General features: G+C 38.8%; 1 protein-coding gene across 9 annotated transcripts in view; it reads right to left on the bottom strand.

Moving 5' to 3' along the window:
• The window catches only part of NFYA (nuclear transcription factor Y subunit alpha), a 34,428-nt gene that overhangs the window by 9,905 nt on the left and 7,551 nt on the right, over positions 1-16,972 (bottom strand). For 4 of the 9 annotated variants that reach the window (XM_058733847.1, XM_058733854.1, XM_058733848.1 and 1 more), the window contains exons 3-5: positions 16,169-16,255; positions 13,211-13,357; positions 127-258 (exon numbers count right to left, since the gene is read on the bottom strand). In XM_058733847.1, coding sequence (XP_058589830.1) covers positions 127-258; positions 13,211-13,357; positions 16,169-16,255 — 366 coding nt within the window. The remainder of the gene's footprint in view (positions 1-126; positions 259-13,210; positions 13,358-16,168; positions 16,256-16,972) is intronic. The other 5 variants (XM_058733855.1, XM_058733856.1, XM_058733852.1 and 2 more) reach the window with 4 other exon arrangements.

Below are 16,972 nucleotides of genomic sequence, written 5' to 3'. Positions count from 1 at the left end.
AGAAAATACAACATTTGTGATGGTTTTCTTCCCCATTTTTACTTACTACTTATGAAATATTTGCCTCAGCTGTCTGACCCTTTCAAATCAGTTGTGCTCTTGTGTTGACAGAGAGAATGGAATTACCTGGGTCTGGCCAGCAGTGACTGCCGTCTGGGGCTGCTGGATGATGATCTGCTGGGTCTGGCCCTGCTGGCCCTGCACCTGCACAGCCTGCCCACCCTGGATCTGGATCTGTCCAGGTGGCACCAACTGTATCTGTGCAAGAGAACACAAAGAAAGGTTAGTACCCTGCTGGCGTTGGTCTCTTTTTGTCCTGGAGTATTAGTTATCCAAATTCCTCCAGAAAGCAAGAAAGGCTTGGAAGAAGGTAAAAGAATCTTGTTCTGCTCTCTGTTATAAATTAGACATAAGTTGTTTGCCATTGATGAAACAATGGAGGAATTTTGGCTGCTGTCTAGATACAGGATTATTTTTAAGGAATCAGAGCCAGTTGTAAAAAAGAGGATATAGAACCATGCCGGCATGGTTATATGTACTGTTAAAGCATGTTCATTTAAAAATACATTCTGAAGTATTTTTTAAAGATGAAATAATATATGTATGTTCAAAAGAATCCTTGAGAGAGTAAGGGATACAGATGCAACCAGAAGACTGATTATGTGTTGATGACTATTGAAGCTGCAAAATAGGGATTTAGCACATGGTTCTCTTTGGTTTTGTCTGTTTAATGCCTTCTATAATAGAATGTTAAAAAACAATCAAGTTATTCCCAATTTTTCAAGTGGGGGTCTATGAATATGTATATACAAAAGCTTTAAACACACAGAGGAATCAAGACTATCATCTTAGAAACCCATGCAGACATCACTCAGATTTAACAAGTTGCTTCATTTAACATTCCCTTCCCATCTAAAAGTTATTCACCGCATTAAAATGTGGTCATCCTTACAGAACATTTCACACATGTATATCCATAAAAACATATGGTACTCTTCTGCGTTTGTTAAGTTTCACATAAATAGTAACATACTGTATCTCTCTACAATTTGCTTTGATCAGTCATCATTTTCAAAATTTAGCCAGTTAACAACTAGTTCACTCATTGTTTAAAGTATGTATGTATTTTTAAGTAATCTCTACACCCACCATGGGGCTCGAACTCACGACTGAGATCAAGGGTCACATGCTCTTCTGACTGCGCCAGTCAGGCGCCCCAGAACTAGTTCACTCATTTTAATTGTCAAATATCACAATAAATGATTATGCTGTAATCTATTCATACGTTCCCCTTAATTTGGGATTTTCTCCAACAATCTTAATTTATAAATTTTATTTTATGAAAAAAAATCAATGAATGCATATCCTTGTGCAAATATTGAGTTTCTGAAGTATTAAAAGTAGGATTCCTGTGTTGAAGTAGACAGGTGTGTGGTAGGCAGCCTCTAAAATGGGTTTCCAGCTGCCTTCTGGTAATCACTTCTTTATGTGATCTTCCCCATGAGTGTGCTGCACCTACGGACTCACTTCTAACAAACAGAACATGGCAAAAGTGGTGGGACATCACTTTCGAGATTAGGTTACAAAGATGGTGACTTCCATCTTGCTGTTTCTCGCTCTCCCTCACACAGAGGGATGATAGCTGTTGTGTCACATGCTACCCTACGGAGAGGCTCACATGGCAGGAACCGGTGTCAGTGGCCAAAGTTGGGAAGGAACTGATACCCACAAAGAGCCACGGAAGTGGAGTTTTAAAGTGGATTCATCCCCGGTTGAATCTCCCTCGGACTGCAGCCCACAGTGCATCAAGAGAGACACTGAGTCAGAGGACCCAGACAAGCTGTGCCAGAATTTGTGACCCACAGAAACTGTGAGATGATAATTTGTTTTAAATCACTAACATTTAGGATAATTTATCTGCAGCCAAAGATAATTAATACACGTGTCCGATTATATTCCTCCTACATCTATTTTCCAACACCCTAACACCCAGTACTGTCTAGTGTTTGCTAGTTTTGATTTAATTTGCATTTCTAATTTGATTCCTGGGTTTGGACAGCTAAACCTCAGCTAACGATTTTGGACAGAGAGGGAACCTGTGCTTTTCAAATCTGTTTTCTTTCATTTCTCTTTTTAATGGCTATGGTTAATTTATTAGAAGTGTCATCATAAATGTGACAAGAAATCTGAAAAATATTTAAGTTTTTTATAGTTAAAAAAACTAGTAACATTTTGACTGTTGGGTGCACAGAATCCTGTTTTCATGTAACAGCAAATGTACACATTTCTTTAAGAACAAGAGAATGCATTTAGGAAGGCCCCACAACACAAAATTTCCAGCATTTTATATACAAATTCACACCTAAGCAACAGCCAAGGGTATAGAGCAAAAGTTTCTCCTAACAACTCCTTCATCTCCCTTCTCATTAATTCATTCATTCCATCACCAGACATTTTTGATCTGGGTGTTATTTCAACAGAGTAGGGATTTTTCCCCTTCATTCTGTTACTGTAGTATATATCACACTGATCAGTTTTCTATGTTGAAGCACTCTTATCTCTAGGAATAAATCCCACTTGGTCATGGTGTGTAACTTTTAATATGCTCTGGATTTGGTCTGTTAGTATTTTGAGAAGATGTTTGATCAATGTTCATAATGAATATTTTTTGGTAATGTCTTTGTTTGGTTTTAGAATCAGAATAAATGCTGGCCTCATAGAATGAATTACAAGTGCTCTTTTCTAACTTCAGGAAAAAGTCTGAGAAACTGTATTTGTTTTTCAAATTTTTGGTAAAATACACCAGGGAAGCCATCAGTGCTTTTATTTATTGAGAGATTTTTGAGTACTGATTCAAGCTCCTTAGTAATTATAGCTCTATATTCTGGTTTCTCTTCAGATCGCAAAAATCTTTCACCTTTTACTAACTGTGGGTCCATTTAGATCTTTTCAGGTTTCCTATTTCTTTGTAATTGAGTCTTGGTAGAGTAGGTTTTGATTCTAGGAATTTGTCTATTCTTTCAGTTATTCAATTTGTTGCATTTGGTTGCTCATACTTTTTTTCAAGATTTTATTTCAATTCTAGTTAGTTAACATAATGGTAAAATTAGTTTCAGGTGTAGAATTTAGTGATTTGTCATTTACATGTAACACTCACTCAGTGCTCATCCCAAGTGCCCTCCTTAATCCCTATCACCCATTTAGCCCATCCCCCTACCCATCTCCTTCTATTGACTCTCAGTTCTCTGTAATTAAGAGTCTCTTACGGTTTGCTTCCTTTTTTTCTTTTCCCTACGTTCGTTTCCTTAAATTCCACATGAATGAAATCACATAGTATTTGCACTCTAGCTCCATCTACATTTTTGCAAATGCAAGATTTCATTCTTTTTTTAAAGTTTATTTATTTTGAGAGAGCACAAGTGAGGGAGGGGCAGAGAAAGAGAGAGAGAGAGAGAGAGAGAGAGAGAGAAAGAGAAAGAGAAAGAGAAAGAGAAAGAGAAAGAGAAAGAGAAAGAGAAAGAGAAAGAGAAAGAGAAAGAGAAAGAGAAAGAATGAATGAATCCCAAGCAGGCTCTGAGCTAACAGCAGGGCTCAATCCCATTAATTTTGGGATCATGACATGAGGCAAAACCAAGAGTCAGGCTCAACCAACTGAGCCACCCAGGCACCCAAAGATTTCATTCTTTTTGATGGCTGAGTAACAGCATTCCATTGTGTATATATACCACATCTTTATCCATTTTGATGGGACATTTGGGCTCTTTCCAAAGTTTGGCTATAGTTGATAATGCTGCTGCTATAAACATTGGGGTGCATGTGCCCCTTCAAATCTGTATTTTTGTATCCTTTGGGTGTATACCTAATAGTGTGATTGCTGGGATGCAGGGTAGTTCTATTTTTAACTTTCTGAGGAACCTCCATACTGTTTTCCAGAGTGGCGGCACCAGTTTGCATTCATTCCCATCAACAGTGCAAGAGGGTTCTTTTTTCTCCACATCCTTGCCAACACCTGTTGTTTTTGATTTTAGCCACTCTGACAGGTTATCTCATTGTAGTTTTGATTTGCATTTCCCTGATGATGAGTGATGTTGAGCATCTTTTTATGTGTCTTTGCCATCTGGATGTATTCTTTGGAAAAATATCTATTCATGTCTTCTGCCCATTTCTTAACTTGATTATCTATTTTTGGGGTGTCAAGTTCTTTATAGATTTTGGATACTAACCCTTTATCTCATACATCATTTGCAAATATCTTCTCCCATTCTGTCAGCTGCTGTTCAGTTTTGTCGGTTTCCTTAGCTGTGCAGAAGCTTTTTATCTTCATGAAGTTCTGATCATTTTTGCTTTTGTTTCCCTTTCCTTCAGAGATGTCTTAAAAAGCTCTATGGCTGGGGCAACTGTGTGGCTCAGTTGGTTAAACGACTGACTTACGCTCAGGTCATGATCTTACAGTTTGTGAGTTTGAGCCCCACGTAGGGCTCTATGCTGACAGCTCAGAGCCTGGAGCCTACTTCAGATTCTGTGTCTCCCCCTCCTCACACTGTGTGTCTGTCTCTCAATAATAAATAAACGTTAAAAAAAAAAAAAGTTCTTATGGCTGAGGTCAGAGATTGCTGCCTGTGTTCTCCTGTAGGATTTTGATGGTTTTCTTACAATTAGATCTTTCATCCATTTTTAATTTGTTTTTGTGTATCATGTGAGAAAGTGGCCCAGTTTCATTCTTCTGCATGTTGCTGTCCAGTTTTTCCAATACCATTTGTTGAAAAGACTGTCCCTTTTCCACTGGATAGTCTTCCCTGCTTTGTCAAAGATGGCAGGTGACCATATTGTTGTGGGTCCATTTCTGGGTTTTCTTTTATGTTCCATTGATCTGTTTTTGTGCCAGTTCCGCACTGTCTTGATGGCTACAGCCTTGTGATATAGCTTAAAAGTCCGAAATTGTGATGCTTTCAGCTTTGCTTTTATTTTTCAAAATTGCTTTGGCTACCTGGTTTTCTTGTTTGTGTGTGTGTGGTTCCACACAAATTTTAGGATTGTTTGTTCTAGCTCTGTGAAAAATGGTGGTGGTATTTTGATAGGGATTGTATTACATGTGTAGATTGCTTTGGGTAGTATACAAATTTCTACAAGATCTGTTCTTCCAATCCATGAGCATGAAATGTTTTTCCATTTCTTTGTGTCCTCTTCAATTTCTTTCATAAGTGTTCTATAGTTTTCAGAGTACAGGTCTTTTACCACTTTGGTTAGGTTTATTCCTCGGTGTCTTATGGTTTTCGGTGCAATTGTAAATGGAGTCAATTTCTTGATTTCTCTACATTGATTTTGTATCTTGCTAAGTTTGTAATTGCTGAGTTCTAGCATTTTTTTGATGGAGTCTTTTGAATTTTCTACATAGAGTACTATGTCATCTGTGAATAGTGGAAGATGGACTTCTTCCTTGATGATCTGGATGCCTTTTATCTCTTTTTGTTGTCTGATGGCTAAGGCTAGGACTTCCACTACTATTAAATAACAATGGTGAGAGTGGACATCCCTGTCTTGTTCTTGACCATAGAAGAAAAGTTCCTAGTTTTTCCATATAGAGGATATTAGCTGTGGGTCTTTTGTATGTGGCCTTTATGATGTTGAGCTACCTTCCCTCTATTCCTACTTTGTTGACGGTTTTTAATCGAGAAAGGATGCTGTATACTGTTAAATGCTTTTTTTTTTGCATCTATTGAAAGAATCATATGGTTCTTATCCCTTCTTTTATTAATATGGTGTATCACGTTGATTGATTTGCGAATATTGAACCACCCTGCAGTCCATGAATAAATCTCACTTGATCGTGGTCAATAATTATTTTTTTTTTTTTTCAACATTTTTAATTTATTTTTGGGACAGAGAGAGACAGAGCATGAATGGGGGAGGGGCAGAGAGAGAGGGAGACACAGAATCGGAAACAGGCTCCAGGCTCCGAGCCATCAGCCCAGAGCCCGACGCGGGGCTCGAACTCACGGACCGTGAGATCGTGACCTGGCTGAAGTCGGACGCTTAACCGACTGCGCCACCCAGGCGCCCGGTCAATAATTATTTTAATGTACTGTTGGATTCAATTTGCTAGTATCTTGGTTGAGAATTTTAGTTTCCATGTTCATCAATGATATTGACCTGCAATTCTCCTTTTTAATGGGGTCTTTGTCTGGTTTTGGAATCAAGGTAATACTGGCCTTGTAAGAGTTTGGAAGTTTTCCTTCCATTTCTATTTTCTGGAACAGTTTCAGAAGAATAGGTATTGACTCTTCTTTATTTTATTTATTTTTTTTTAATTTTTTTTTTTTTTTAACGTTTATTTTTGAGACAGAGAGAGAGCATGAATGGGGGAGGGTCACAGAGAGAGGGAGACACAGAATCTGAAACAGGCTCCAGGCTCTGAGCTGTCAGCACAGAGCCCGACGCGGGGCTCGAACCCACGGACCGTGAGATCATGACCTGAGCCAAAGTCGGACGCTTAACCGACCGAGCCACCCAGGCGCCCCTATTGACTCTTCTTTAAATGTCTGGTAGAATTCCTCTAGGAAGCTACCTGGCCCTGGACTTTGGTTTGTTAGGAGATTTTTGATTATTGATTCAATTTCTTCGCTGGTTATGGGTGTGTCCAAGTTTTCTATTTCTTCTTGTTTCAGTTTTGCTAGTTTTATGTTTCTAGGACTTTATCCATTTCTTCCAGTTCACCCAGTTTGTTGGCATAATTTTTCATAATATTCTTATAACTGTTTATATTTCTGTTGTGTTGGCTATGATCTCTCCTCTTTCCTTCATGATTTAATTTATTTGGGTACTTTGTCTTTTCTTTTTTGAGAAGTCTGGCAGGGGTTTGTCAATTTCATTAATTGTTCTCAAAGAACCAGCTCTTAGTTTCACTGATCTGTTCTACTGGGCTTGTTTGTTTCTATAGCATTCACTTCTGCTCTAATTTTTATTTCCCTTCTTCTGCTGGCTTTAGGCTTTATTTGCTGTTCCTTAGGTGTACGGTTAGGCTGATATACATGAGACTTTTCTTGCTTCTTGAGGTAGGCCTGTATTGCTACATACTTCCCTGTTATAACTGCCTTTGCTGCATCCCAAAGGTTTTGGACTGTCGTGTTTTCATTTCCATTTGCTTCCATGTCTTTTTTTTTTTTTTTTTTAATTTCTTCTTTAACTTCCTGGTTAACTCATTTATTCTTTAGTAAGATGTTCTTTAACCTGTAAGTATTTATGGTCTTTCCAAAATTTTTTGTGGTTGACTTTCAAGTTCCGTAGCATTGTGGTCTGAAAATATGCATGGTATGATCTTAATCTTTTTGTACTTCTTGAGGTCTGATTTGTGACCCAGTATGTGATCTATTCTGGAGAACGTTCTGAGTGCACTGGGAAAAACGTGTATTCTGCTGCTTTAGGATGAAATGTTCTGTAGGTATCTGTTAAGTCCATCTGGTCCAGTATGTCATTCAAAGCCATTGTTTCCTTGTTGATTTTCTGCTTAAATGGTCCATTGCTGTATGGGGCGCCTGGGTGGCTCAGTCGGTTAAGCGTCTGACTTCGGCTCAGGTCATGATCTCACGGTTCGTGAGTTCGAGCCCCACGTCGGGCTCTGTGCTGATGGCTCAGAGCCTGGAGCTTGTTTCGGATTCTGTGTCTCCCTCTCTCTCTGCCCCTTCCCTGCTCATGCTCTGTCTCTCTCTGTCTCAAAAATAAATAAACGTTAAAAAAAATTAAAAAAAAAAAAGATCTGTCCATTGCTGTAAAGGGGGGGGGGGTGTTAAAGTCCTCTACTGTTATTATCAATGAGTTTACATTTGTTAATTGATTATATATATATATATATATATATACACACATATACACACACACACACACACACACACACACATATATATATTTTTGGGTGTTCTCAATTTTTACCTCAGGTGTGTAGCTGGATTTCAAAACTCCAAATTTTAGGGGCACAGTGCAGACCCATGCTGATCCTCTGGGGGAGGGTCTCACCGTGTGGTGGCTGGTGCTGGTTTGTTCTACACAGGATTACATGATGCTAGGAGTTTATGGTAAAGCGCAGCTAAAAGCTGGCTTCCAGGTTAGCTGCTTTCAGCAGGTGCCTCTGCTGCTATGCTAATTAATGCGGCCGCTCAGTGGCACCCACCTTCTCTTCTGTCCCAAGAAGCAGTGCCACCTCTCCTAAATGCACTCCAAAAAGCGGAACTGTTGCTCCCTGTGCAACCCAGGAGATCTTCAGAGCATGCTGTCTGCTCACAGGCCTCTGCCCTCTTCCCCCACGGGAGAACCACTAAGCCAGCCAGGCAGGATTCTAACAATGGTGTGGACTTTCAAAACTTTAGACTCTTAGCTCCACTGCTTGCAAAAACTTGCAATAACCAGCCCTTCTTCCTTTCCCAGTCAATGGTTTTGGGGAAGAGCTTTTCTTGTGCATTCCCCTGCACGCTGCTGTCTTGCTTTCTCTCTCCATGATCAGTGCTCCCTCCCCTCTGCAGCACCCACAGTTCTTTTTTCCCCCAAATCAACTCTCTGCAGCTTCTACCTTCCACTATGTGGCCATTTTTCTCCCTTTGCATGTGCAGTTCTCTCAGGCCTCAAGATTTCTTAAGTGTTCAGAATGGTTTGATATTTATCTGGCTGTGTTTGAGGGAGGATGCAAGCACAGGGTGCCCCTACTACTCTGCCATCTTAACTCCTCCCTCACTCATAATATTCCTATGATCTTTTCATTTCTGTAGAATTGGTAGTAACATCCTCACTTTCATTTCTTTTTTTTTATTAATTTTTTTAAGTTTATTTATTTTGAAAGAAAGAGAAAACACAAGCTGGGGAGGGGCATAGAGAAGGAGAGACAGAATCCCAAGCAGGCTCTGTGCTGACAGCACAGAGCCCAGCATGGGGCTCGGACTCACATCCTGTGAGATCATGACTTGAGCTGAGATCAAGAGCCAGACACTTAACCGACGGAGCCACCCAGGCACCCCTGCCTCCACCACTTTCATTTCTGATTTTAGTTACTGAGACTTTTTCTTTAGTCTATCTAGCTAAAGATTTGCCAAGTTTGTTGATTATTTTCAAAGAACCAACTTTTGGTCTCATTTGTTTTCTCTATTGTTTTTCTATTTCTTTTATCTCTGTTCTTTCTTTCTTTTGGCCAACCTTAGGTTTAATTCATTCTTTTTCTCATTCCTTAAGTTATAAGGTTAGGTTGTGGATTGTCAATCTTTCTTATTTTTTTTTTTAATTTAAAAAAAAAATTTTTTTTTTTAACGTTTTATTTATTTTTGAGACAGACAGAGACATAGCATGAACGGGGGAGGGGCAGAGAGAGACGGAGACACAGAATCGGAAGCAGGCTCCAGACTCTGAGCCATCCGCCCAGAGCCCGACGCGGGGCTCGAACTCACGGACCGCGAGATCGTGACCTGAGCTGAAGTCGGACGCTTAACCGACTGAGCCACCCAGGCGCCCCAATCTTTCTTATTTTTTAATGTAGGCATTTATAGCCATAAATTTCCCCCTAAACACTGTTTTTGCCATGTCCTGTGAATTTTAGTATGTTGGCCTTTGTTTTCATTCACCTGTACTTTCTAATTTCTCATGTAATTTCTCCTTTGATCCATTGTTTATTTAAGAGTATACTGTTTGATTTCCACAATTTGTGACTTTTCCACTTTTATTTCTGTTGTTAATTTCTAACTTCATCCCACTGTGGTCAGAGAAGATACTTTATATGCAATCTATCTAAGACTTAATTTGTGACCTGACATATGGTCTTTCCTGGAAAGTGTCCCAGATGCACTTGAGGAAAATGTTTATGCTATTGTTGATTATTCTGTATATGCTTGTCTTATCTAGTCAGCCTATTGTTTTATGTAGTTTATTCCTTTACTTATCTTCTATCTGGTTGTTCTGCCTATTGTTAAGAGGAGGAGGGTACTGACGTCTCCAACTATTATTGTAGAGTTGTCTATTTCTCCCCTCAAATCTGTCAGTTTCTGCTCCATGTATCTTGCTGGTCTTTGCACCTCTGTGATCAGAAACAGCAATCAGTGATCTCTGATTTTAGAGGACAAGGTCCACTTTGCTCACCTTGGCTCCTATAAACTGCTCATAAGCTCCTCTAAGACACGTGTGCAGCTGCCTGCTAGGGTACTGGGTAGCTGGTACTGGGCTAAAAGCAGAAACTTACTGAAATTAACTTCAATAGAAGTCTATGCCTTCCCCTGGAAGTAAAAAAGTTTTCAATAAACTCCAGAGTTCCAAAATAGTTTATATCAAATTCTGCCAATGCAATTGTTGTGTAGGTGGGGACACAGATTCCTGGTATGTCCTACTCTGCCATCTTCCCAGAATCCGCTACCTAGGTCTTCTTAACTACTTTTCCCAAAGACTCAGCTCATAGTTGGCACTTAGGAAGTAGTAGCAAATAAATAAGTAAACAATTTAGTTATCTGAATCTATTTCCTGAGTTTCAAATAGCAAGGAATACTTATTTTAGTCATTAGGTTTCTTTTTCCATCTATTCATATTCTATGCCCATTTTCCTACTGGACTGTTATTTTCGTATCAATACATAAACGTTCTTTATGTATTTTGGGTACAAACCCAGCTTTATGTGTTAATATCTTCTGCACACCTGCACCCTTTTATTTACATTTTGATATATATACGTTTTTAAAGTAGGCAAATCAATTTGGTTTTTATGTCTTTAAAAATATTCTTCTCTACCCCCACAATATAAAGAAAATTCTCCAGGAAATAAAGTCTAACAGTTTCCAAGTATGCTTTTTTACATTTAGACCTGTGAATCTACCAAGTATATAGTATGAAGTAGACATCGATTCTCTTTTTCTATGTCATTCTTAAACTACTTCTTCACTGATATTTTATACTATTTTTGTTAGATATCAACTTCCAATATTCTTGCCTTTTTTTTTTTTTTCCTCTTTCTACTTTGGTTCTACTGTCTTTATCAAGCCAAGGATCTTAATCCAAAATTACACTCAAAATTAGCATGTATCTGGACATCTGCACCTTTTCTAAGGGGATACAGGTTTCACTGGAATTCTAAAATACAGCATATAATCAAAAAAAAAAAAAAAGGTTAAAAAAAAAACACACAACAAAACAAAGGCTAAAAAATACTCTTCTATAGACTTGTACCTAGAGCTTTATACAGGTTAACAGAAAAGAATTTCTCCAGGATGGTGTGACTATAGTCCTACTTGGGAGGGAAGGCAATGAAATAAATAACCTCTCAAAGTCTCTTAAAGGCCTAAAAACCCCCTCATAAAATCACAGAATTTAGAGCTGGAATGAACCCTAAGAATCACCTGATATAAACTCCATTTTTGGATGAGAGTAAGGACAATCAAATGACTTGGCCAAGATCAGAAATCCTGTTTAATGGCAGACTTGGGAATGAAAGTCAGGTCACTGCACTCACAGTACACTATTCCTGGTGTTCTATCACACTGTTTCTATTTGACAGTGGAGAGGAAGGTGTGACAAAGAGGGCTAAGAGGAGGCCATGAGAGGAAGGACAGAAATGAAACAGCAGTAAGAAGCTGCGGCAAGCACACTCACAAAACACATTTAAAGCCTCATACATTCATGCATGTAGCAATGTGGAAACTATTTTTAATCCTAACTACAACTCTATCTTGGCAAAAATATGCCAATAGCCTTAAAAATGATCTTACCCTTTGCTCAAGCAATCCTCCCACTCCAAAGAAATTACCTTAAGAATTCAACTGAAAAATGAAGCAATCGCACTCAAACACATTTACAGTAACCTTACTCATAAAAGCAAAAAACCAAAAATAAAGCAAAAAAAAAAAAATTCTCTGAATACACTTTGCAAATTATAAATTCTGATTCATCAAATTGACCAATCATCATAAAGGGATTAAAGGTGGTAAGAAAAACTAAATTATTAATGCGATCATTTTAACTGTTAAAATGAAACAGATATACAAACCTATACACCCACGGGTGTTTGGCTATTCATTACAGAAATCACTTAGTATGTATTTCTCTGCAAATTATTTTTTACTAAAAATACTTCAATATTGACTACCTCCCCAGCCAACAATTCATCCTTTTCAATAAGGACAAAATATTCCATATATGGAGTATGATGTATTCAGCCATTTCTTTATCCTTATTGATGAAATGAACATTCAGGTCACAAATTTTTTTTTTTTTTTTTTTTGCTAGTACAGTGTTGCAATAAATGTCTTTGTACATTTCCCCATACATGGATGCTCTTCTTCTTACACAAAAGATTCTCAGAAGTGGGGCAGAAAGAGCAACAGTTTATGCTTATGTACTTAACAGCGGGATGCCTTCAGAATTTTAAATTATCTATAATGATGAGTGTTTCCTTTTCCCTGCATACATTCTAGCATGGATATAAACTCTTTTTAATTTTTACCTACTTGATAAAAATTACTCTAGTTTTTAAAAACTTGATGCCACAGAGGTGCATGTCTTGTTTTTTACCTGTTTTCGGTTTTGGAATCAGTCTCTCCTGTGGCTTTACCTAACTACTTTACTGATCTGTTTAAAGAATCCGCTTCTATTTACCCTTCCGACATTTTTGGTATTTTTCTTCTTTAATTTTAATCTACTGTCTTGCTCATTTTATTCTTTTCCTAACTTTATGAAAGAAATCCCAGCTTTCAGTTCTTTTAAAATAAAATATTTAAGGGTTATAAATTTTGCTCTAACTATAGCTTTACGGGTGTGCAATGGGATTGGACTGAAATACTTTCTTTTTCATCACCTACTAGGTAATTCAAACTATAAATTACTTGGAACGAAATGAAAGGATGACATCCCTGACCAAAAACTACAATTTCCAAAGCACACTGTGAATTCCCTCCCTCAGTTCCCAGAAGCTCTGACAAAGATCAAACCAATGAATTACTTCTATTAAACTAGACTCTCATCTTTTTGTATTCTTAACGGGCTCAAGATCATGTCTCATATGTTAGTCCTTCCCAGAAATGCCCAATTTCTATACAGCTCTGCTTTATATCACGGATACCACAAAAGTAGAAAAGTGACTGTGAATGTAGGCTGGCAAACACTTAAACGTAACATCAATTGTCTAACAGTTTCTAACAACCTCTTCTTTAAGACCTCTATTCTGATACTCTGTTCAAACATTTTTTGCATCACTCACCTGCTGCAAACCCTGTGTCCCAGACACAGGTACTTGCATGATGGTTTGACCTTGTCCACCAGGGACAGCTTGGACCATGATGGGTTGGCCAGTTGATGTGATTAACTGGCCTCCACTGACCTGTACCATTAATGGCTGCCCCTGGACCTAGAATGAAATAAAATAAGAAACAATGAAGTAACATGAGACACAAAATGGTTTTCACCAAAAGATAATCACTGGAATTATTCTGTGGCCTTGGTGGAGGGGGAAAAGGTAGGAGAGACACCAAGGAAGTAAGTCTCAAGTCCTTGTCCTTAAGTTATCTTCTTCAAAAATACTCTGTCTTTGACTAAATGCCAAGTTGAAGACTTTAAGGTCAGATATAATGAAGTATATTCAGGGTCGTCAGGAAGTCTCCACAGATATAAGGCATTTATCAGCAAGTACAGGCTAAATCCACACAAAGTACTTATCAAAATATTCAGACTATGTATCTTTTGAGACCAATATTCAGGAATAGTTTCTAGGGAAGGCTGGAGAGGAAGCAATGACGGGGGGGGGGGGGGGTAGTTGATGGTGGTGATGGTGGCTGAGTGTAAATTCTAAATGACCTGGAAGGAATAAATCAAACTACCCAGCAGAGACTGCAGGAGGCTGGGTAGCAAGCAGCTCTGGAAGCTTATGGAGAAGACCCTTTTTCTCCATAGTCTCTCAGGCATAAATGAAATACACAACTTCTACCCTCTTCATCTCACTCTGGGACTTCTAGTCCTATGGTTGTTTCAAGAGCCCACTAGGAAAAGGCCCAGAAATAGCTTCTGGTCAGTTTTCAATCTCTGTGGGAGAATTCCTCACACTGGACTCTGTGATATCTGCACAGCTGTTTCAGTTTTAACAGAAGCAGTGATAAATATGGGAATTACACACTCAAGTGTACCAAAAATCTCCCAACTTTCAAGCTCTTCGAGTAAATGGACTACTCTAGAAGTCAAGGCATTATACATGCTCTGTAACATCCTGAGTCCCAATATAAAAATACCTAACTGAATGCATTCTGGAAACCAAAAAACAAGCCATGTTAGAAGTAAAATGGAATGTTCAAAAGAACAGCTAGAAGTCCAAAACTTTCATTTACAGATGCTATCTTTGTTTTGAGGAATTATTCATAGCAGAACACAAGACTTTTCACATGACTAAAAGATTCATTCTTAATGCCATTGCAAGTATGTTTAAATAACAGTAATTGGTGAAAAGATTAATCTGCCCTAGACGAACCAATTAGATATTAAGGCCCCCTCCTCACCACCACCACTGCCAACACCAAATGCGTCAGAAGCTTCAGGAACGCTGAAATCCTAAGTTTTATAAACTGTTCAGAGAAATTCCACTTTACTTTTTAAAGGACTTTACAATCCGATTCTCTCATGTTTTCTCCTTTCCTTATCAAATTAAATTCCCTTTGCCACAGTCATGCTTGCATATACTCCATCAGAAAGGACTGTTCTGAATATTTATTACATGAATAACTGAGAGAAGTATTTAAAGTTCTTCAAAATAATGAGACCCCTAGAGGAAAGGTCTTCATCATCTCCATAAGGTGTCGCCATTTCTAAGAAAATCTACTAAGTGAGAAACCCACGTTTTAAGGCACAACTGTTCATAATTTTCTGACTACCCATCATCTTAAACTTCTCCCCTTACTGACATGCTAAACGTGTAACTGATAAACTGTTGGAAGACTCCAAGGAGCCCACTGTGTTTACGACATGAGTGATTACAACGACACATGCATCAGACAAGAAGCCATACAGTTAAGAGCATGTTACATTCCCATTCCACAAGTGGTTAATGACAATACTGTTTTATATATCAAAAAGATGAAGCAAGCATGAGAAGCATGAACAACAAGCTGTTGAAGTCAGAGGTTCGAACATAGTTTGGCAGCACCTACAAGCTTAGCCTTTTGTGGCCTAATTTATGTTCCAAATGGACTGCAGGGCATCATCAGACACAGTGGCAGGTGTGGGGCTGGGGCTGAAAGGTTAACGTAAAAGGATTGCAGCAAGGGGCATGTAACTGCAGGACGTTGAGCAGCACTAATGAGATGCCAGTTCTGCATTCTAGGTCCTACTTTGAATCATTTCCATTCACTGGAGGAAAAAAGGCAGGGCACTCAAATTTTGCCAATTTCTCAAAAATACAGTCATTTTAATCAAAGTAACGGGAAGACACAGAGAAGACTTATGCTTCTACTCTCGTTTTTACATAGGAACTGGCCAAAACATACTTCCAATTTCGGACATTTAACTTGGCCATATATAACGTTAGGGGAACTACACTGGTTAAGTAAGAGTTCTTATAGTGGCTATAAGACTTGAGACTTCTAGAAAGCATATGCCACCTCTGTCCAACCAAGAGGTATAGGATAGTCTTTGCAAATCTAATAATAAAATAGGTCATGGTTTCCCCAGGAAAGGTAGCAAAAAGGCAACAGTTAAGAGATTAACAAGATTCACTGATTAGATAAACCTTGCCAAGTACAATGATTATTTTGAGCTGAGTTGCCCTTTTAATGAAAATAAAACGCTCTCTAACTCTAGGTATTTTCTGTTCCACTATAACACAAATTCACAAAAGTTTACTATGCAATCTGATTACAGAGCTTGAGCTCCAAACAGATTCTAATGCCACTTGTAAGAATTTCTTCGTGTCACTTACACCATTTCCTTGCCAGGTATCCCCAAAGACACATAGCAGCCAAATTCAATTTTCAGGAAATGGACACTGAGGTCACTACATGACCAGGCATGAAATATGAGGAAACTGGAATCTTATAAGCCTCAAAGACAAGTTAACAGCATCAAAGACATGCAATTGACTTTGCCATTCCTGCTTGAGACCCTACCACAAATAGCACCAGACGTGAGGACAGGAGAAGTTCATGCAGTGCTTACAGAGAATCAGAGAGGGCACCACTACCTGGAGGGTCTGGACTTGCTGGCCTGAGGCGGATGCCACCTGGGCCTCAGTCTGCAACTGGACAGCAGTGACACCACCCTGCTGCTGAGAACAGGAACAGGAAGAGCTTGAAATGTATCAGGAAGGAAATGTATAGGTCAAGACATGAGAACACACCTTACCTCTTACGGGAGAGGGAGGGAGTCTTCTTTGAACAGTCCCACCCAGCGGAGGACTTTCAAACTGTACAGCTCCCTATACTGAAGCTCTTTTGTTGTGGGTAGCAAGCAGGATTAAAGATATTAGCCCTTGTCCCCCGAGTGAAACTCAAAACACACTTCCATGACTCAATCATCAAAATAGTTGTCATCATTAACACAAAAATTTTTAATGCAACCCTTCCCCCCAGAAATAAGCATTTGATCCTTCTGCTTATCGTGATTTTAATGCTCCTTTTATTTCCTCAAATGAGTTCACAACCACAAAGTTATCAGGTTTCTACAGCTTTGAAGCTACAATGAAGAATTTCTGGGACTTAAATACAATCACCAGATAGAAAGAATGAAGCAATCACTGTGAACCAAAATCATCTTCATGCTGGTCAATGCTCTCGTGTCCCCAAACTAAGATTACTTCTACTCAACTGGATTACCTGGGAAACACTGTTTTCAGTGATTTAGCCTAATATTTATAACCTCTAATGGTTAAGTTCTAACAGAATAAGAATTTGTCCATCAAGGCACTGGAGTGAATAGAGGGACCTTTGTGGAATCCCCTTTCCTAAGAAGGCGGTTGAAGGAAGCTGCCAGAGCCACAGCAGCT

This window comes from Neofelis nebulosa, chromosome 6, assembly GCF_028018385.1.
Source record: "Neofelis nebulosa isolate mNeoNeb1 chromosome 6, mNeoNeb1.pri, whole genome shotgun sequence".
NCBI classification, from domain to species: domain Eukaryota; kingdom Metazoa; phylum Chordata; class Mammalia; order Carnivora; family Felidae; genus Neofelis; species Neofelis nebulosa.
Note: the sequence above shows the minus strand (reverse complement) of the source record. Positions and strands in the feature narration are given on the sequence as shown.